The sequence below is a fragment of the Panthera onca genome, chromosome D2, assembly GCF_046562875.1.
Source record: "Panthera onca isolate mPanOnc1 chromosome D2, mPanOnc1 haplotype 2, whole genome shotgun sequence".
In the NCBI taxonomy this organism is placed as follows: Eukaryota; Metazoa; Chordata; class Mammalia; order Carnivora; family Felidae; genus Panthera; species Panthera onca.
Genome location: NC_138349.1, coordinates 25,821,090 through 25,844,183, shown reverse-complemented (window position 1 = coordinate 25,844,183; position 23,094 = coordinate 25,821,090). Strand labels below are relative to the sequence as shown.

General features: G+C 41.4%; 1 protein-coding gene across 8 annotated transcripts in view; it reads right to left on the bottom strand.

The window, feature by feature from the left end:
• Window positions 1-241: 241 nt before the first annotated feature.
• The window catches only part of STN1 (STN1 subunit of CST complex), a 46,363-nt gene continuing 23,510 nt past the window's right edge, over window positions 242-23,094 (bottom strand). For 6 of the 8 annotated variants that reach the window (XM_060641581.3, XM_060641584.3, XM_060641582.3 and 3 more), the window contains 4 exons: window positions 22,223-22,397; window positions 16,337-16,459; window positions 12,963-13,035; window positions 242-1,022 (listed from right to left, as the gene is read on the bottom strand). In XM_060641581.3, coding sequence (XP_060497564.1) covers window positions 865-1,022; window positions 12,963-13,035; window positions 16,337-16,459; window positions 22,223-22,397 — 529 coding nt within the window. In that variant the 3' untranslated portion in view covers window positions 242-864. The remainder of the gene's footprint in view (window positions 1,023-12,962; window positions 13,036-16,336; window positions 16,460-22,222; window positions 22,398-23,094) is intronic. The other 2 variants (XM_060641587.3, XM_060641588.3) reach the window with 2 other exon arrangements.

The window sequence follows — 23,094 nt, the reverse complement described above, 5'->3', positions numbered from 1 at the left end:
TTCCACCACCTGTCTGGGCACAAACAGAGTGTTCGTCTGGATGGTGTCGGGACGCCCTGTGCGTTCAACAGTAACCTTGAGAGTAACATCTACCAGCCAGGCATTTGGCTGAGAGCCTCTAAGGACTTCAGGGTGTTAAAGGACAATGTATTTAGTCACGTATGTCCTCAAAGTGTTAAGGAAATGTACTGAGACATCTTTTGATTCAGAAGGAAAGTAAGGAAAATGACCAACACAGAGCCATGCCTTAGATCCATTTATTCCCGTCTCTGGGTGGGTCTGTAAACACCATTCATCCGAGGGCTCAGGACCCACCACTGGTACTTGACCCTTGGCAATCATAGGTGAGTGATACCCATCCAAGAATAAGTCCCCTACATTAGGTTCTTAACCACTGGGAGAGGCCTACAAGAATGTAGCTGATGGTCTGAAGTTCGAAAAGGTTTTAGATCTGTGTGCTCTGGCTATATGCTCTTCAGTTCACTTTACCACGTGACATTCCTTTACCCTGATAGGGCCTCAAGCCACATGTACCCCGATTCAGCCGCCAACACCGTTTCCTCCCCTTCTGCTCCAAGAGCAACGCCCGGTCCAGTCAGGAGGTCGACAGGACAGGTTTCCGTCTATGTCACGGCGGAGACAGAAGTGACTTTATCCCAAGGATACAGCAGCGAGAGGGCAGCCTACAGAATTTATGCCCAATTGCATTCCTTAAATGACTATATTTCATAGTTTCTTAGGAGGTAACTGCCACCAGACCTATCAGCCTCTGCGTGATGTTTAAAATCAGAGCCTGGGAGTGATTGCCGCCCGGTCTTCCTCTTCCTCGGCCCGGCTCCGCCCACGCCATCTGCCGGCGGCTCCTCAGAACGCTGTGTAGTAGTGCTCCATGGTGCTGATGATGTCACTCTGGTCCTCCAGGAGCTCCAGCACTTGCTGCAGCACAGCTTCGCTCAGGCGCGGGCTGACGCTCAGGCGAGCACAGGCCAAGATGTGCTGGAAGTGGCAGCCCTTCTCTATGTCTGCAGGAAAAAGGCAGTTGGCTAAGCTTGGCACACCTGTCAGACCCTCCTCCCGCTCCTCCGTCCTCCCCCTCTGAGTTGAAGTCCTTTTCCACAGATCCTGAGTCCGAACCTGCATTTTAACAAGATCCGCACGCACATTAGGGTTGGAGATGTACTGGTTTAGATTACCAGCAAAAACAAAACAAAAGCCCTGTTCTTGGGCCCCTAACTTCACGACGGTGACGTGGACCCATTGCTCAGCTCAGGCCTTCAACCTTCAACGATTCCTAATCAATCACTTGTTATCCAGAACCTAATGGATTTTTAGTGTTTGCTCATCTTTTTTCTCTAGTGCAATTTTTTGCCGACCCCCCCCCCCCACCAGCTTCCCAGGTGGGAGCCCTCTGGAGACTGACAGGAGAGCTGGCTTACAGCAGCCTCTGTATTCTTTCCCTGCCTGCTGGAGATCACAGGTAAGCAATACTCATCCCGACTGATGCTACACCATGGAGAAGAACACCATGGTCTGTTCTCTTTCTTCTTTGCCTAGGCTTCCAAAGTCCTGTCTATCATGGTTGTGTTCTAGTAATCCCTTACCCTCCACCCCCAAAAAATCCAAGACCATTTTGTACACCAGGAAAAAAGTTCAGGGTTAGGAGCCTCTTTCCTATTTGAAACCAATGATTTAGAGTAGTGGAATGCACGGTGAAGTTGTGACCATTAGAGGATCCCGAAATCAACTTAATGGGTTGCGATTAAGAGAGACGGGTATAGGAAATTATAAAATGTACTGCATTATAGCATATGTATTATTTTGTGAAACTTTATACTAAATATATAATATGTATATTATATATATATATATATATATACACACATATTATATATAGCTTTGTGTGTGTGTGTGTGTGTGTGTGTGTGTGTGTAATGTACTAGGTCATGATGTAAAATGCATTTGTAATTCTGAGTCAAAGTCAAACCCCATTATCGAAAACAAACTTTCCCCAGATTCACTTAATGCCCCGTGTGGGGCCAGGCTTGGCCTCTCACTGTTGTGTCCCCAGCATCTGGCACACAAGCTGCTCCATATGGTCACTGAATGTTGTTTTCAGAGAACAAAATGCTTTAGGCTCCAGGAAGGTGATTAAAGAGGTATCATAGTGTTGGGCAAAGGCATGGTTTGGGAGTTGGCACACCTCTATGGCCTTGGGCAACTCATAGCATCTGAACCCATTTTCTCACCAACAGGGAGGGGAACTAAGAAGGGGGTGAGGGAACCTCTGAGATCCTTTGTAGCTCTGCAAGAATTTCACAAGCGGTGCCCCTGAGCTAACAAAGACTTGCTAAATTCTGACCTCTAGTGGCTCTGTCAACTCATTACTTCTCCCAGGTGGGGTTACTGTTGAAAAATTTGCCATCTTCCACTGCTTTCCAGGCTGTTTCTTCAACATTCATTTGCTAAAGATTTCTGGAACATCTAGTATGTGTGTAGTGCTAAGCAAGGAAGAGCAAGTGGTAGATGGAGAGCTGACTCTGGAGTCCAGCAGACCCGAACTCAAGTCCTGGCTCTGTCTGGGGCAGAGTGGTTCATTATTCTGGGTCTGTCTCCTCACCTGTAAGATGGGAAGAAAAATCACCTACTTCCTCAGTGGTTGTGGGAATGAAAGGAGACCTGTGGCAGGTGCTTCCTACACAGGAATTACTAGGACTCAGTCATCATCTCCAAGACCTATGAAGATGCACATAACCTAGTCCCTGCTCTAAACCTGATGCTTCAGCTCTTCCTGAGAATGGTGATGATGGAGGGTGGAAAGTGGGCCTGTACACAGCAGAGAGGAAGCACTAGGAACTTCACCACTTCTTGGATTTTAATCTATCTTTGCAGGGCCTGGATGCCCAAGCTCAGGGCTCAAGAGGACTTATAGAGACACGTGGGGCCATAAGCAGTGATGTTGACTGCCCTGAAGGCCTTAAACTAGAAGGGCCATGCTGCTGTCTGGGTGTTGTCTGGGAAGGCTGCTCACAAAGTGACCTTCAAGTCACATGGGGAGAAGGACTGGTATTAGTTTTTCTTTAAGTGTCTGGCAGAATTCACCAGTAAAGCCATCCGGTCCAGACCTTTACTTTGTTGGTAGACTTTTAGTTACTGATTCAATCTCCTTACTAGTCATAGGTCCACTCCAATTTCCTATTTCTGTGTGATTTAGTCTTGGTAGGTTTTGTTTCCAGGAACCTGTCCATTTCATCTGGTTATCCAGTTTGTTAGCGTGCAACTATTCACGGTACTCTCTTACAATCCTTTTTATTTCTGTAGAACCAATACTAATGTCATTTTCATTTTCTGATTTTACCAATTTGAGTCTTTTCTCTTTCTTCTTAGTCCCTCCAGCTAAAGGTTTGGTAATTTTGTTGTTCTTTTTAAACAACCAACTTTTGGTTTCACTATTTCTCTATTTATCTTTGCTCTAATTATCATTATTTCCTTTCTTCTGCTAGCTTTCAGTTTAGTCTGTTCTTTTTCTAGTTCCTTAGTCAAAAGTTGGGTTTTGATTTGAGATCCCTCTTGTTTTTTAAGTGTTTGTAGCTATAAGGTTCCCCTTAGCAATGCATCTCCTAAATTTGGTGTGTTTTCATTTTCATTCATCACTAGCAATTTTCTAATTTCCCTTGTGATTTCTTCTTTGATCTACTAGTAAGAGTGCTGTTTAGTTTCCACAAATTTGTTAAATTTTCCAGTTTGGTCATTGACTTCTAAGTTCATCACACTGTGCTCAGAGAAGATACTTTGTATGGTAACTTTTTAAAATCTACTGAGACTTGGGGTGCCTGGGTGGCTCAGTCGGTTGAGCGGCCGACTTCAGCTCAGGTCATGATCTCACAGTCCGTGAGTTCGAGCCCCGCGTCGGGCTCTGTGCTGACAGCCTGGAGCCTGTTTCGGATTCTGTGTCTCCCTCTCTCTGACCCTCCCCCGTTCATGCGCTGTCTCTCTCTGTCTCAAAAATAAATAAACGTTAAAAAAAAATTTAAAAAAATAAAATAAAATAAAATAAAATAAAATAAAATAAAATAAAATCTACTGAGACTTAACTAGTGGCCTAACATATGGTCTATTGTGGAAAATGTCCCATGTACACTTGAGAAGAATGTCTACTCTATTGTTGGATAGGGTGCTTTGTGTATGTCTATTAGATATATTTGATTTCTTGTGGTGTTTAGGTCCTCTTTTTCCTTACTTATCCTGCTTGTTCTATCCATTATTAAGAGGAGGGTACTGAAGTCTCCAACTATTATTGTAGAACTGTTTATTTCTCCTTTCAATTTAATCAACTTTGCTCAATATATTTTGATGGCCTGTCATTAGATACATAAATGTTTATAATTGCTGTATCTTCTTGCTGTACTGAACCTTTTAATAATATATAATGTCCTTCTTTGCCTCTTGTAAACTTCTTGGCTTTGATGTTAGTACAGCCATCCCTGCTCTCTGTTGATTACTTTTATTTGCATAGGATATCTTTTTCCAGCCTTTCATTTTTTTTTTCAACATTAATTTTTGAAAGACAGAGACAGACAAAGCATGAGTAGGGGAGGGGGAGAGAGAGAAAGAGAGGGAGACACGGAATCAAAAGCAGGCTCCAGGCTCTGAGTTGTTAGCACAGAGCCTGATACAGGACTCAAACCCCCAAACTGTGAGATCATGACCTGAGCCAAAATCGGATGCTTAACCCACTGAGCCACCCAGGTGCCCCACAGCCTTTTCAATCCATTTGTGTTTTTGGATCTAAAATGAGTCTCTTGTAGACAGCATACAGTTGGATCATGGTTTTGTTTTTAAATCCATTCTGCCAATCTGTCTTTTGAGTGGAAAGTTAAATCCATTTAGGTTTAAACTACTGTCTTGCTGGTGGGTGGGGGGAGGACTTACTTTTGTCATTTTGCTATTTGTTTTCTAAATGCCTTATAGCTTTTTGTCCTTCATTTCCTGCATTACTGAATTCTTTTGTATTTAGCTGATTTTTAAAAATTTTTAATGTTTATTTATTTATTTGGAGAGAGAGAGAGCATGAGCAGGATAGGGATAGAGAGAGAGGGAGAGTCACAATCCCAAGCAGGCTCTGTACCATCAGCGCAGAGTTCAATGTGGGTCTTGAACTCATGAACCGCAAGATCATGACTTGAGCCTAAACCAAGAGTTGGATGCTTAACCAGCTGAGCCACCCAGGCGTCCCGAGGTGACTTTTTTGAACAAAAAGTTTGGTGATTTTTTTGAACAAAAAGTTTAATAAATTCCTTTCTCATTTCCTTTTGTCCATATTCTATAGCTATTTTCTTCACGGTTACCATGGGGATTACATTTTGCATCCTAATTTGAATTTATTCCAATTTAACTTCAACACAGAAAAATTCTGCTCCTTTGCAGCTCTATCCCTGCCTTTGTTTTAGTTTTTGTCACAAAATCACATCTCTATGTACTATGTGCCCAAAAACATAAACTAAGTATTCTTCTAAATTCATTAGTCTCTTAAATTGTATAGAAAACAAAATGAGGAATTAAAAACCAAAGTTACAAGAAGGTAAGTAGACTAATCATTGTTTTTAACAATGTATTAGCCTCTTAAATCATACAGAAATCAAAAAGTGAAGTTATAAACCACTGTTACAATAATACTAATAAGCTTTTATAACTGCCCACGTATTTACCTTTATTGAGATACTTCTCCATATGGCTTTGAGTTACTGTCTAGTGTCCTTTCATTTCACCCTGTCAGATGCCCTTGAGCATTTCTTGTAGAGCAGGTCTAGTGGTAACAAAGACTTTTGTTTATCTTAGAATGTCTTAATTTCTCCCTCACTTTTGAAGGACAGTTTTGCTTGACTGACCTTTCTTTTTTTTTTTACTTTCCATTTAGAACTTTGAATGTATCAACCCACTACCTTCTGGCCTCCAAAGTTTCTGATAAGAAATCTGAAAATATTACTGATGAGCCCCTGTGACAAGCTGCTTCTCTCTTGCTGCTTTCAAGATTCTCTATTTGTCTTTGCCTTTCAAAAGTTTGATTATGATATGTTTTGGTGTGGGTCTCTCTGAGTTCATCTTACTTGGGAGTTCACTGAGCTTCTTGGATGTTTGTATGTATGTCTTTCATCAAATTAAGGATGTTTTCAGCCACTATTTCTTCAAATATTCTCTCTCTTCTCCTTCTGGGACTCCCACAATACATGTTGGCCTACTCGATGGTGTCCCGAAAGTCTCTCAAGCTCTGCTCTCTTTTCTTTAACTCCAAGTTTGTTGACTCTTCCTTCTGCTTTTGAATCTCTATAGTGAAGTCTTCATTTCAGTTATTGTACTTTCTAGCTCCAGAATTTCTTTCTGGTTTCTTCCTAGGTTTTCTATTTCCTTACTTAGATTTCCATCTTGTTTATCAACCATTTTCTTGACCTTCTCCATCTCTCTCTTTAGTTCCTTGAACATCTTTAGGCCAGTTGTTTTAAATTTTTCTCTAGCATATCTGCCATCATGGCTTTTTCAGGGACAGTTTCTGTTGATTATTTTTTTCTTTTGAATGGGCTATATTTTCCTATTTTTTTGTGTATGCCTTGTGATTTTTAGTTGAAAACTGGACATCTGAATTCAATAATGTGGTAACTCTGGAGGGCAGATTCTCCCCCTTCTCCTAGGATTTGCTGGGTCTTGCTATTTATTTATTTTTAATTTTAAGTTTTTAAAAGATTTTATTTAAAAAAATTTTTTTAATGTTTATTTATTTTTGAGACAGAGAGAGACAGAGCATGAACAGGGGAGGGGCAGAGAGAGAGGGAGACACAGAATCTGAAACAGGCTCCCGGCTCTGAGCTGTCAGCACAGAGCCCGACGCGGGGCTCAAACTCATGGACTGTGAGATCATGACCTGAGCCGAAGTCGGCCGCTTAACTGACTGAGCCACCCAGGTGCCCCAAAAGATTTTATTTTTAAATAATCTCTACACGCAGTGTGGAGTGCAAACACCCAACCCTGGGATCAAGAGTCACACTCTCCTCTGACTGAGCCAGCCAGGCACCCCCGTTTTTCGTTATTTTTTAAAATTATAGGCTGTCTCTATGCCAAGGATCAGCCTCAGGTATAAACTTAAGGTCGTCTCAGGTCTTTTTCTGAGCCTGTATCTTTCCCTGGGCATGTATAATCACTTTCTGATTTTTCCCATATATGCAGTTGCTTTTTAATGCCCTAGTCTTTCTTTTCTGGCTCCCAAAAGGGGAAAAAAGAAAAGTGAAGAGGGGGAGGGGAAGGCACCAGCCCTTTAAGTGCTTCGGAAGTCACTTCAGCTTTTGGGGGAAGGGCTTGCGACAATGGGAGGAAGAGGAAGTGCAACAATGCAACAAATTGCATTTGTCTGCAACTCTGTGATCAGAAGCAACAATCAGCAAACAGCACAGATCCCTGATATTTGGAGGACCTGTTCCTTTTTGCCCACCTAGGCTCCTGCAAACTCTGTGCAAGCTATTCCAAGATCATGTACACAGGTGCCTGCCATATGGCTGGGGGAAATGGTACTGACTAAGAGCTGAAAATTGACTGATGTTATCCCCAATTTATTCTCCAAGCCTTCTCCTGGAAGTTGTAAGCCTTCAATAGACTCCAGAGTTCCAAAACAGTTACATCAGACAGGTGCAATTGTTGTCTAAGTGAAGAGATAGACTGCTGGTGCTTCCTATTCCACCACCTTCCTAACAGTTTCATAAAACAGTAATTTACTTAATCTTCAAAACAACCCATCATGAGGATACTTATTATTATCCCTATTTTGCATAGAAAGAAAGTGAGGCAAAGTTTTGTCAACATAGCACTGGAAGTCCAAGCCACAGTAATCAGAAAAGAAAATGACATAAAAGACATCGAAAATGGCAAGAAAGAAATAAAACTGTCATGATTTGCAGATGACATGATACTATATATAGAAAACCCTAAAGACTCACCCCAAAACCATTAGAACTAATAAATGAATTCAGTAAAGTTGCAAGACACAAAATTAATACACAGAAATTGGATGCATTTCTACACACTGGAAATGAACTATCAGAAAGAGAAATCAAGAAAACAATCCCATTTATAACTGCATCAAAAAGAATTAAATACCTAAGAATAAACTTAACCAAAGAGTGTAAAAGATCTGTACTCTAAAAACTATAAGACACTGATGAAACAAACTGAAGATAACACAAATAGATGGAAAGATATTCTATGCTCATGGATTTGAAGAATTAATATTGCTAAAATGTCTATAGTATCCAAAGCAAAATACAGATTCAATGCAATCCTTATCAAAATATCAATAGCGTTTTTTAAAGAACTAGAACAAGTAATACTAAAATCTATACAGAACCACAAAAGACCCCCAAAACAGCCAAAGCAATCTTGAGAAAGAACAAAGCTGGAGGGATCATGCCCTCAGATTTCAAACTATACTACAAGGCTGTAGTAATCAAAACAGTATGGTAGTAGTACGAAACCAGGTACATATTAACGGAACAGAATAGACTGCCCAGAGATAAGCCCATTTGTAGACAGTACCTTTTAATCTATGATAAAAAAGGCAAGAATATACAGTGGGGAAAAGACCATCTCTCCAACAAATGGTGCTGGGAAAACCGGACAGCTACGTGCAAAAGAATGAAACTGGGCTACTTTCTTACACTACACACAAAAATAAACTCATAATGGATTAAAGACCCAAATGTAAGCCCTGAAACCATAAAACTTCTAAAAGAAAACACAGGCTGTAAACTTTTGGATATCAGCCTTAGCAATATTTTTTTTGGATGTGTCTCCTCAAGCAAGGGAAACAAAAGCAAAAATAAACAGTTGGGACTACACTGAACTTTTAAAAAGCCTTTGCACAGAGAGGGGACCATCAAAAAACAAAAAGGCAACCTGCTGAATGGGAAATATATCACTGATATACATATATATCATCAGTGATATATATATATATATATCATTTCCAAATGATATATCTATAAACGGTTAACATTAAAAATACATAAAGAATTCATACAACTCAACATCAGAAAGTAAATATGATTTAAAAAGAAGACCTGAATATACATTTTTACAAAGAAGACACGTGGATGGCCAAAAGACCAGGAAAAGATGCTCAAGTCACTAATCATCAGGAAAGGCAAATCAAACCCACAATGAGCTATCGTTAGAATGGCCAGAATCAAAAAGCCAGGAAATAACAAGTACTGGCGAGGATGTGGAGAAAAGGGAACCCTCATGCACTGTTTGTGGGAATGTAAATTGGTGCAACCACTGTGGAAAACAGTATGGGGGTCAAAATATTAAACACAGAAATACCATATGATCCAGCAATTCCATTTCTGGGTATTTATCCGAGGAAAATGAAAATACGATATATGCAGCACCATATTCATTCCAGCATTGTTTTTTTTTATTTCATTAATTTTTTAAAATGTTTATTTATTTTTGAGAGAGAGAGACACACACACAGCACGAGCCAGGGAAGGCAGAGGCAGAGGGAGACACAGAATCTGAAGTAGGCTCCAGGCTCTGAGCTGTCAGCACAGAGTCCAATGCACGGCTTGAACTCACAAACCATGAGAACATGACCTGAGCTGAATTCGGACACAACCACCTGAGCCACCCAGGCACCCCTGCAGCATTATTTACAATAGCCAAGATATGGAAGCAACCTGAGTGTCCACTGATGGATGAATGGATAAGGAAGACGTGGTGTATATATACAATGGAACATGACTCAGCTATAAAAAAGAATGAGATCTTGCCATTTGCGACAACATGAATAGACTTAGGGGGTATTATGCTAAGTGAAGTAAGTCAAATAGAGAAAGACAAATACCATATGGTTTCACTTACATGTGGAATCTAAAAACCAAAACAAAGGGACAAACAAAACAAAACAGAAACAGACTCGTAAATATGGTGAACAACTGGTGATTGCCAGAGTGGAGGCGAGTGAGGGGATGGATGAAATAGGTGAAGGGGGTTAAGAGGTACAAACTTACAGTTATAAAATATAGAGTAAGTTAGGACTATATTTTAATATTTTAATATTAAATTTTAATATTTTAATATTAATATTAAATTTTAATATTTTAATATTAAATGATATTTTAATAACTTTATATTTTAATATTTCAATAACTTCATATGGTGTCAGATGGTAACCAGACATCGTGGTGATCATTTCGTAATGTGTATAAATGTCAAATCACTAGGTCATATACCTGAAACTAATATAATATTAGTGTTGTAGCTCAACCGTATTTAATTTAAAAAAAAAAAAAGGAAACTGAGGCACAGATTTACCGAAGGTTACACAGCTACAAAGTGGTAGAGCTGGGATTCAAACTCTGGGCAAGCTCCAGAGCCCAGCTTTTCACAACTTTGCCATGCTGCCTGTCTTTAGACAAGCCCAGTATCAGTGCTTTAGGGACCAAAACCAGGCTTCATGTTTATAGCCCCTTTCTTATTGTAAGTTTATCCATTACTGAAATACTCATAAATGACTAAAGATTTTATATCCTACCAACCATCGTGATAAGGAACAAATGCTGTAGTTTGTACAAAAGGTAAGAAACACTTTTAAAGGCCCAGTAGGAATGATTAAGTGTTTGAAGATCTATCTATATGTATAATGGGATACTGTGCAACTATTTAAAAGACTGAGGCACTGTTAAATGTGCTGTTGCTGAATGAACTCTAGAAGCCAAGGTTAGATTTAAGATACAGGGTGCGGAACACACAGCATCATATGCTAACTTTTGTGTTGTTTTTGTTTTTTTTTAAAGAAACTGTACAAATGTGTCCGTCAGTGTTTGCAACATCTCTAGAACAATATGCCTGAAACTAGTAACAACCACTGCATTTGGACTTGGGAACGTAAATCTTGGGGCTCAGTGTTTGGAGGGAGTCTGACTTTCCTGTGTGTACTTTGCACTGTTTGACTTCTTACCATGTCCATACATTATTATTCAGAATCTATATATATTTTCTATGTAAAGGGGTAATCATAGCAGGCTGCAAGATAGTCCCCACGAGGTATTTTTGCTGGCATTCTCAGTTACTCCTGGGAGTAACTCCCAGGAGTTCAGCTCCTGGGAGTTTCCTAGTTCTGGGGACTGGCTTATAGCTTCGAGGCTCCCATACACAGACTGAGTGTCACAGGATTTCCACCTTGATGCACACACTCACCAAGGCAGTAGCTGGTCTGTGGGTGAGAAGGGAACGTAAAACCTGCCACTTTTACAGAGTCTCAGGTCACTAGGCAGTTTGGTTCTCCTAAGAAATGAAGTGTGAATTCCTGTCATTTGCTTCACCAGGCACGGGGATTATTTCAATCCATCCTGTTCCTAGTGCAGACCAAAACAGGAATCTGGCCAGGTAGCTTAGGATGAGGATCAGTGCAGGAAGGTTATCTGGGGAGGGGCCTCTCATCTCTTCATGGTTGAGGAACTCCACATTTCACTGCTCTTCAAAGCTCCCTAAAGTGTGGACAGATAGGTTTTCCCCCAACTCAAGGATACTCGTCCTTGTTGCTCTGAATGATGTAAACATCGGCCAGAAACCTTGCATTAAAATAATAGACTGCTTTCAGTTTATTTTAAGATCTGTTGTCACACCATTCTGGGATCTGACATCATAGGTTCTTAAAGGCTAAACAGGGCTGCATACCACAAACACCAGGACTGGAGACCTGGTCCAGCTCCACCCGCTGACTCAGCCTGGAGTAGGGCCAGGCCCCGGGGATTTAGGGGCTGAAAGGGCTGGGGGTGGGTTTCTCTGGACAGAAAGAGGGCAGGCTGAGGAGACCTGCGGTCATTAACAAGTCTTTCCCCCTTCTCTGCCAGCCTCATTTGTTCACAGATGCCAATATTCGTTATTAGTATATGTTTGCAAAAGACAGACTTTGAAAAGTCATCTTGAAGTCTGATCAGTTTATACAGGATTTAAAGATAGGACTAGTGCTTTCTTCTCTAACTAGTGTGAAAGTGGTAATATCTGTTGTCAGACTATCTACAGTTTGAGTTTCTAACCACTAGGGGTTGACCTAACTCCACTAAAACCAACTTTATTCTAAGCCATTTTCTTCTGCAAATTATCAGGTTCCAAGATGACTGAATTAGTGTTCATAAACTATAATGTCTCGAATCATGCTCCTAAAACTGAAAGTCTTTGTGTTAGAAGAGAAGAAACGGTCTCACTCCGAAGACAAGGTAGGATAAGAAATAAGACAAATTAGAGAGAATAAGACATAGAAGGTCAAAAACTCCTAGCCCAGTGGCTTACCTCACTGTACTGGAGTCACCGGAGATGCTCACCTGTCCAGCTCCTGTCCCACCCCCTAATGAATCAGAATCCCAGAGCTGGGACCCAAGCACTTTCTGTTTAAAAAAGTTCCATGGTTGGGGCGCCTGGCTGGCTCAGCCGGTTAAGCGTCCAACTCTTGATTTTGGCTCAGGTCATCATCTTGAGGTTCGTGGGATGGAGCTCCGAGTCGGGCTCTGTGCTGACAGAGCAGAGCCTGCTTGGGATTCTCTCCCTCCCTCTCTCTCTGCCCCTCTCCCACTTGTGTGCATGCTCCCCGTCTCTCTCTCAAAATAAAGAAAGAAACTTGAAAAAAAAAGTATAAATGGAATCTTTTAAATATAATAATAAAAATAAAAATGACAATAAAAAACTCTATGGTTGAGTCTTATGAGCAGCAAAGGTCAGAACAACTGTGCGAGTCTAACACTCACTTTATAAAAGAAGAGACTGAGGCTCAGAGAGGGCAAGTGTCTTGACCAGTCATACTTCGAAGTCACTACTGGGGAAAGCCCCAGGTTTCCTGACTCTCTATCCCAGGTGCTCTCTGGGAGGGAACAACCCCCTCCAGGACATCAGGGCACCACATACATGTATATTACCCCACTTACGATTTGGTTTCTGACAGTCTTCTTGAATGATATGGTGTATTTTTCTGTGCAGTTCTTTGTCCTCTCTGGTTACCTAAACAGGAAAACCAGGAGAGAAAGCATTCTTAAGCAATAAAGCAGCTGTGTCATCTCGATTACCAGATTAGTTTTTAGGATAGTTTCTAAAAATTTCCTAATAATCACAAAATAATCCCATCCCTACACCAAAAACCAACAATGTGGTTTTTGATAATTGGCCTATTATGAAACCAGCTCTGTCCCTAAGCAGCTCACGGCTCTGTAGTTGGTGCAGAGGCATACTCCCTTGGAAGGTAGTTTACTGGGGCCATGATGTCAAGAAAACCTGAAATTCTACACTTTTTTTTAATGTTTATTTTTGAGAGAGACTCAGAGAGAGAGAGAGAGAGCGCGCGCGCGAGGATGAGTGGGGGAGGGGCAGAGAGAGAGGGAGACACAGAATCCAAAGCTGGCTCCAGGCCCTGAGCTGTCAGCACAGAGCCTGACGTAGGGCTCAAACCCACAAACAGTGAGATCATGACCTGAGCCGAAGTCGGACACTCAACCGACTGAGCCACCCAGGCGCCCCTGAAATTCTACACTTTTAAGGAGCAATTTTCTTCCCAAATATTTGTTAACACATTCTTGATGTTTCTCACTTGTTTTTATATTGAAAGAGAGACACAAGTGATCAAAGTCTGATCTCCAACCCGGACTCCTTTCTGCGGGCATGACACAAGTCTCCTGTCTCATTAATTTTCTTCTTACTCCCAACCACAAAGGAAAACAGATGAAATTAAAACCGTAAGGAAAGGCTAGCAAGAGAGTAAATCTAGCCCATCCCTTGAAACACTCTGTCTTAAAGGCAAAAATAACGACGCTCCTTTCTCAACCAGCTCAAGTAAGAGGGAAGCAGTAACCAAATGGGTTTCATCTTCCTTCCATAGTAAATCTAAAAACCAAAAAGAAAAAAAAAAAAAAAAGAGAGAGAAAGAGGAAGGAAGGAAAAGAGGAAGAAAGGAATAAACAAAAAAATCATGCAAATACATACATGTATGAGGAATTGTCGAACTAGACTTACAAAATGATCAGATTTTAGAACGACCAGATTTTAGAATGAATGGGGATACTGACAACGCCTGCCTTCCCTTGACTCACAAGGTTATTGTGAAGAGCAAATAAGGTAATGGGGGTGAGAGCTGTTGAAAGCAGGAAACTACCAAACAAACAGAAATATCTACATCACAGTGATAACTATTTCCCTGAGGCAAGGCCCTCAGGAAAACAGAAACCTCTAGGACAGGCGAGGAGGTGGAAGGGGAGGAGTGAAGTCAGAGAAGGCGGATGGTTCTGCTGAGGAAAAGAGCCATTATTGCTTGATCACCCCATTCCAGTTCACACTGATTCACAGGAGGAAGTGCCCTAGCCCTGCCACACCTCTGTCCTGGCCTGCTGCCTGTAGTCCTGTAGCTGCTTTCTACAGACACAGAAGGCCAACTGTGGAGCCTCCCGGGGGAGGGGGAGGAGGGGATGGGATGTGGGGGGAGGCATGTTGAGGTGAGCTGCCTAGCATGGGATTCTCCAACCCTACTAGGCCTTTCCATGCCAGGAGGAGGTGGTCTGCACCCACCTTACAAAGATCAGAATACCCTTTTCAAAGGTTACTCAGGGGCACCTGTCTGGCTCAGTTGATAGAGCATACGACTCTTGATCTCAGGGTTGTGAGTTCAAGCCTTACCCTGGATGGTAGAAATTACTTACAAAAAAAATTTTTTTTAAGTTGCTCAAATAGTATTTAAATATATCTTAACTGGGGCGCCTGGGTGGCTCAGTCGGTTAAGCGTCCGACTCTTGATTTCGGCTCAGGTTATAATCTCACAGTTTGTGAGATCGAGCCCCTCAGGGGGCTCTGCGTTGACAGTGCAAACCTCATTGGGATTCTCTCTCTCCCTCTCTCTGCCCTTCCCCCTTGCTTGCATTCTCTCTCTCTTTCCCTCTGGAAATAAATGAATAAACTTTAAAAAAAATTTTTTTTAAATAAAACGTATCTTAATTGAAAAAAAAAAAAAGCTCTCTAAAGTAGGGAAATAACTAGAGTAAATCAACATCATGAAAATGTCCTATTAAGGAAAGCTTCCCCTCAAGAATCACATCTGTAAATACAGACATCTAGGAGTCCTCACAATTTTGAACTGCCTCTAGAATTGCTCATGACTGAAGCCACATCTACACTACGAGCAACAGTCATGAGAAAGCCTGTTTTTACTGAAAGCTTGGCTCCTTCAATTATTAAAGGCAGGCAGTGAGAGGTGAACCTTTAACTCTGGAGGTTATGAGGCAAGCAAGCGCTTGTACCCCTGGTGGGAATGTCAATTAGTAGAGCCTTCTAGCAGGCCAATCAGACTGTGTTGACCAAATGCTTAAGGTACTTGCCCTTTGCTCCAGCAATTCCTCTTTAAGAGCGAATCTTACCAAAATGCTTACATGAATTCACAAAGAGAGTTATGCAAAAATAGCAACAGCAACACTATCTGTGAGAACAAAAGTTAGAATCAACATAAATGTCCATCAGAAAGAAGTGGCTAAAAGTGTATGGCAAGTACCCAGAATATGGAATACCACGCAAGGTCAAAAAAATTGAGAAGTACTAACATGGAAAGATACCTGTGGTGTGCTATTTTGGTACCCCCAAAACTTGCCAGGAAATACTTATTCATTTATTTAAAGTTTTTATTTATTTATTTTGAGAGAGACAGTGCAAGTGGTGAAGGGGCAGAGAGAGAGGGAGAGAGAATCCCCAGCAGGCTCCATGCTGCCAGCGCAGAGCTTGATGTGGGGCTTGAACTCATGAAACTGTGAGATCATGACCTGAGCTGAAACCAAGAGTCAGATGCTTAACAGAGTGAGCCACCCAGGCTCCCTGCCAGGCATTATTTAGAGCAGTGGTTCTCAACTGTTCCAGGGGACCCCTGGTGATGTCCTGTGATGTTTTAAGTTGTCATACCTGGTGGGGGGAGTGGGCTGCTACTGCTCTCTAGGGAATGAAGGCCAGGATGCTGTCAAACATCCTACAGTGCAAAGGAAAGCCACCTACAGCAAAGAACCATCTGGCCCAAACAGTGTTAATGCTGAGGAGTCTGATCCATAGGATAATCACAAAAAAAGGCACAGAAGCATCTATAGATGTACATGTGTAAATGCACAGACAAGTGTCTACAAGGACAAATGGCACCTTAGATGAGGCTGACCTTTGCTCCTCATTTTACATACCTCCTTAATGATTTTTAAAAACAGTAAATAGGAATTCTAGGTATTCTTAAGGAATGAATACAGTTGTGATTGAAGGTAGGAAGGAAAAAAAGTTGCAAGTCTCTTACATAGTATAGGTTATCAAAACCATCATCTTTCTGGAAAACAAATCCTTTTTCCTGCAGCAGCTGTATAGCATTCTTAAATATACTATGAATTGCCTTGGAAGTGGTTTCATTCTTAACATCCACCTGTAGGAAGAAGAAAAAGAAAAAGAAGAAAAGAGGTAAGTCCCATCTTACAGCATCTAAGAGTAACTCCCTGGACCAGCTGGTTTATGGATTCACCCAACAGGCTTTTAATCTGCTGAGTCAAAAAGATCCAGGTATGTGGCCTAGCAGGATGGTGACATTTAAGGAGGCCTGGGAAGTTTGCTCAGGCAGGATCATGCTTGATAACTGTTCCATACTTTGGTTGTGGGTTTGTTTTTTTTTTAATTTAATTCTACAATATGAAATGGAAAATCAAAAAGATAATACTTAAATTTAAGTATGTGGTTTATATGTCTTGAACATTTAAAATTACTTCTATTCCCATGTGGGTTTTGATAGAACTGTTTCCTAAACAAAAAGATAATCTCTGATTTTATTTTTTTAATTCAGATCCAAAGCATTATATACATATTAGGTCAGTTTTTTCATTAAAATTATGGCTATATGTAATCTCTTCCTAAGGACTTCAGGGAATTTTACACATATTAAAATAAGTTGGGGATTCCAGGATATAAAAAGTATTAAGTAGTCTATTTAATGTTTATTTTTTTTAATTTTTATTTTATTTTTGAGAGAGTGCAAGCAGGGCAGGGGCAGAGAGAGGAGACAGAGGATCCAAAGCAGGTTCTGTGCTGACAGCAGCGAGCTCGATGTGAGGCCTGAACTCAGGAATCCTGAGATCATGACCTGAGCCAAAATTGGGTGCTCAACCAAGCCACCCAGGTGCCCCTCCAACTTAATTTTAAAGAGAGGCAAATAGCTATGTGGAGACCTGTCTGTCAAAGGCGGGTCCATGGGGCTGAAGGCAGAGGGGGTTCTAGACCACATGGAAGGAACCTCGGCTGTTGTCAGTTTTCTATCTCCTCAATTTCAACATTTCTCCTCTTCTCTAAGATACGGGTTTACCCAGACAAATTACCAGGTTCATCCTATGTCTTATTTCCAAGGAAGCTAGGCCTTCAACTGTGTCCCACCATGCCTAACTAGACTGCAAGCTTACCGAGTCAGGGACTTTATTTCAACTTGGCCACCTCCTCCCTGGCACACAACAGATAACTAATAAGATATCTGTGTAATGAATGGGAAATAAATACCCCATTATAGAGGCTGTATCCCTTTTACTATTCCACTGGGGATCTTCAGTCCATTCCTAAAACAAAGTTAAGTGGTGAACAATTGTTCTTCAAGGTACAGATCTATTTTTAACGTGACAGAAATTTGCCAAGATATTTAAAAGATGAGACCACCAAAGACACAAGGCAAAGCTTCTACAAAAGTGTTTAAAGGCAAAGCCCTACCTCTTAAGAAGAATGCTCGTGAAGGCTATCTGGGGCAGTTCCCACAGATGCTAAAGAGAGAACGTGCTTGTGATTTGCTGATGACATTTCCTCCAAGTGACTGGAAAGGAAAGAAACCCCCAACGGCCTCGAGCATTCATAACTGCATCCCTAAAGAAACACTCTCTTTCTAGAAGAGGCCTTCTAAAGAGGCACTGTTTTAATCTAAAGGATCCTAGTGATGGTACACAGATATGCTCCCCTGGGCTGAAGAGGACAGTCTAACATTCTTAATTAATATTCAACAAGCTAGAGCACCTGATCATTAGAATATTAGGGCCTAAAAAGTTAACAAACATTCCAGGTTACAACAGCACCCATTCTCTGAAGGCAGAATAAGGCCAACAGCTATGTGATGACTCCCACGGGCAGAAAATCAATCTGTTAGAATAAACATCTTACCTAGCAATTCTCAGCCATACATCTTTTAATTCAGGGGCGGTGGGGGTTGGGGGGGGGGCTTCAGGCAAAGCTGAGTGCCCTTACTTAGGGGAAGCACCGTCAACCCAAAACAGACTCTCCCACAAAACTTCTACAACTGCTCAATCTTCATAATTCTAAGGAAATTCATCTTCTTCAGTCAATTTACTATAAGGACCCTAAGGGTCGAGTTTATTACGTCTCTTATCAAGATAGAAATAAACTGGAAACTAAAAATGATTGTTACATGGTTACTGCCATCATTAAAAAGGACTCCTGGTTATCCCCAGCCCACACAGAAAGCTCGGTTCCTCCTCCCAGATTTCAGTAAGCTCAGGCAGCAGGAAGACATGTGCTAGCACCGTGAGATTAAAAGCACAGTTTCAGCTGTGAAGGAGGAGGACCCAACAGAAAAGACTCTCTGTAAATATAAACAATATGCGAAGCTTCCTTTCCAAAAACATTTGCCTCGGCTGACCTCAAGACATATCTCCCTACTGGTTATAAAGTCACAGTCTCAAGGGTAAGGCCTCCAATCATCTCTTCTGGCCAGCAGCTTTGCCTGGCCTGGGATTTGTGTCTTTCTTGTCTTTTTCCAAAGAGCAATGACAGGGCTCATCTGATTCAGGAAACCGAAACTGCACAGAGACAAAAACAGTGACTGGTTGACCGTGCTGAGACTTAGCAGGCTTCTCCTAGCCCCAGGTCAGGAACTGGGTGGATCTCTGAAATATATATAGAGTCCTCATTCCCAAACAAACCACATTTATCCAGCTGTCAGAGAAACAATGGTTTTGCAAGGTCTGCTTATCATGTTTCTAGATTTGCTACGAAGGGCCACTATGGAAAAAAAGAAAGGGGGAAAACATTGAAACCCACTCTTCCCTTGCCTCTAAGCTATAACACTATCACAATGATTTTTTTGTGAAGCTTTCATCTGTATGACAAGAGAAAAGTGCTGAAGGATCTAGGGTTTCACCATCACTGTAAAGCATCCTTAGTCTCCCAGGCTCTCTTAAACAGAATTCAATTTAATGACACTGACCTCCCCAGAGTCATGTGAAGGAATAATTCATAATTGATGGAAAAATAGTTTGCAAAGACAAAACAAAGTGCCACATTCATTTCTTTTTCAACATACATGACTGGGCAGACACAAGTTTCTGCTCTAAGCATTTTCAAAAAGATATCATGCCAAAAGTTCCCCACGGTTGTTTTGAATGGAGGAGCCCTCAGAGAATCCTCAAGTCTCTCTACAGAAGAGTGGGTTCATGGGAAGAATGTGGTCTTTGCTCGGCTTCAAAGTTTCCTTCAGAACATGCCAACAGAGTGGTCAAAAGTGCTAGGAGGCTGACTTGGCAGGGAGCCTCCTCTAAATGACCAAATGGGAAGAAGGTTAATCTTGCTGTCTGCAGACAGCTGGACAGCCCCAACTGCTTAGAAGCAACAGTGACACAGAACAAAGTGGCCAGTCACGACCCTCTCCACCTGGGTGTTTCCTGAAACACAATACCTCATCTCTGCGAATGAAATTGTGGGTCACCGGGCACACAGCCTGGTGCCAGGAAGAGATAATTAGGTTCACGAACGAAACTGAGAAGCAGTGGTCATGCCTCGGAGGTCAAGATGAGGACCTGTTATCTGTTCCACCAGAATCACGAGGAATAACTTATGTTACCTATCAGAGCTATTCAAGGCAGCCCTGTTGGGATGGCAAAAGATCGGAAAACTTCCATGCCAGAAATGGAGAGAATGGTTAAATGAATTATGGTACATGTAACAAAAGATTATTATAGCGGCAAATCTATATATATGGCTAGGAAAGGATCTGTAAGACATGCTAGACATGGAAAGCTAGGTACAGATTAGTGTTTAGCATGCCACCAGTTGTGTACAAAAAAGGGGATATAACTACTTCTAGTTAACAAATACACAGACTGTCACTGGAAGAATATTCATGAAACTAGTAATGATACTTATCCCTGGAGAAAGGGGGTAGGAGGGAGGATGGGAAGGAAACTTACTTTTAACTAGATACTTTCAGGGACTATTTAAATTTTTTTAAAAATTTATTTGAGAGAGAGAGAGAGCGCCTGAGCAGGGGAGAGAGGGGCAGAAGGAGAGCGAGAAAGAATCTTAAGCAGGCTCCACACTCAGCACGGAGCCCAACATGGGGCTTGATCCTATGACCCTGGGATCATGACCTGAGCCCAAATCATGAGTCAGACGCTCAACTAACTGAGACACCAGGCGCTCCAGGGACCATTTAAATTTTTAAAAAACTATTCTTTCCTTCAACCAACACATGATTATTAAGAACTTACTTTATAGGACACCTGGGTGGCTCAGTCTAGGTAAAGCATCCAGCTCTTGATTTTGGCTCAGGTCTCATGGTTTGTGAGTTTGAGTCCCACATCAGGCTCTGCGCTGACAGTGTGGAGCCTGCTTAGGTTTCTTTCTCTCCTCTCTCTCTCTCTCTCTCTCTCTCTCTCTCTCTCTGCCCCTACCCTGCTCGTGCTCTCTCAAAATAAATAAACTTTAAAAAAATTAAATAAAAACAAAGAACTTACTTTATGGCAGCCCTATTCTAGGCTATGGTTCTAGAGAGCAAAGAACAAGACAGGCAAGACCTCCACACTTACAGAATTTAAATTCTGGCCGAGGAATAGGCAGGTGCACAAATAAATACCAGTGAGATCCTGAGATATGAAAACAGGGTGATAACATAGTAAGGAAGTAGGTGGCTATCAGAACAAATAGGGAAGACAAGAAGGTGACATTTCCTGGTAAAATCAATAAAATAAGTAAATATAAATTGTGTTACAACAATAAAAAACCTAAGAATTCCAATGAAAGGGAGCCTAAAACAAAAGTTTCAAGTAATAGCAATTCCAAGTGAATAAGTAAACACCAAACAACTTAAGTTCACCTGAAAAAAAAGGGACAGCTCTTTCCTGGAGGAGTAGGAAATTTCTGGCATGTTCCTAGAAATTTTTACTTATAAACTAGACTGAATACAACTTGGGTCTTTATTCAAACTCTCAAAACATGACAGGTTAACCTTGTTTTGATGAAGAGAGAACAAGCCATTAAAAACCTTTGTTCAGTTCGAGAATCATCCTGCTGATCAATAAATAATCTTGGAAAGATAATTACCTCTTCTCATTTATTTCCCCCTCATTTGCCTCCTGCTTAGATTAAATCCATCTCAGTGAATACAAAGATCTAAGTACTATGAACCTTAGACTTTTTGTTTTTTCCTACCTAAAGATTAAGTTGACTGAGATTAAGTGAGGAGGGTAAAAGGGCAGGTGCATATTCTCATTTCAAGTTCTGTTCTGTTCCAGAACAGAAACACTGAATAGGGGCGCCTGGGTGGGTCAGTCAGTTGAGCGTCTGACTTCGGCTCAGGTCACGATATCACAGCTCGTGAGTTCAAGCCCCGCGTCGGGCTCTGTGCTGACAGCTCAGAGCCTGGAACCTGCTTCTGTGTCTCCCTCTCTCTCTGCCCCTAACCCACTCAAATTCTGTCTCTGTCTCTCTCAAAAACAAATAAAAATTTTTAAAAAATTAAAAAAAAAAGAAACATTGAATAGAACCATAACCTCTGTTCTCTGCATTTACCCCATGAATCTTTTTTTTTTTAACTTTATTTATTTTGAGAAAGAGCAAGAGAGAGAGAGAGAGAGAGAGAGAGCACATGCACACATGTGAGTAGGGGAGGGGCAGAGAGAGAGTGGGAGAGAGAATCCCAAGCAGGCCCCACATTGTCAGTGCAGAGCCAACCTGGGGCTCAAACCCATGAACCTTGAGATCATGCCGTGAGCTGAAATCAAGAGTTGGACGCTTAACTGACTGAGCCACCCAGACGGTAAGTGCTCCCCTACCCTCTGAGTCTTAATGCCTCAGTCATGTTCCCCCACACCCTTCAGCTGCAGACATGGGACAGGGGACTTGAATTCTCACATGGGCATGCTGCACTTACCTGCTCAGAGCAAGAGCTGTGAGTCACAGGCTGCCTGGCCAGGGACAGCAGAGATTCCACAGTTTCCAATTCCTGCTGGTAAAAGGTTTGTACTTTGTTCTCCACGAGGAATTCTTTGGCTTTTTCACTCAGCAAACATGTGAGATTGGCAAGGTCCAGACCACCTGGATTGCTGCTAGGGGAAAATTTTTAAAAGCCTTGCAGAGAACTATCACCTTTGTTTCTTTTTGGTGTGCATAAAATAGAAACCCAGCGAGGAAATGCAACGTTATACAGATGTCTGTTTTAGTGGTTGATTGAAGTATAGCTGACCAAGATGCTATATGAATTTAAGGTGTACAACATAGCAATGACCAAGTCTATACTATGCTACATTCACAAGTGTGGCTACCATCTGTCCCCATAAATGCTATTACAATACCACTGACTATATTCCCTATGCTGTATCTTTTATCTTCGTGACTTCTTCCATAACCCAAAGCCTGTATCTCCTACTTTTCTTCACCCATTTTGTCCATCCCCCCTGTGAAGGACACTTAGGTTGCTTTCATATCTTGGCTAATATAAATAATGCTGCCATAAACACAGGAGTGCTTATGTCTTTTTTAATTAGTGTTTTTCTTTTCTTTGGGTAAATAGCCAATAGTGGAATTACTGGCTCATATGGTATGTCTATTTTTAATTTTTTTATTTTTAAACTCTTCCCCATTGTATATTCTTGCCTCCTTTGTTATAGATTAATTGAGGATATAAACATGGATTTATTCCTGGGCTCTTTATTCTGTTTCATTGATCTATGTGTCTATTTTTGTGTCAGTATCATACTCTTTTGATTACTACAGCTTTGTAGTGTAACTGGGAATCTGGGATTG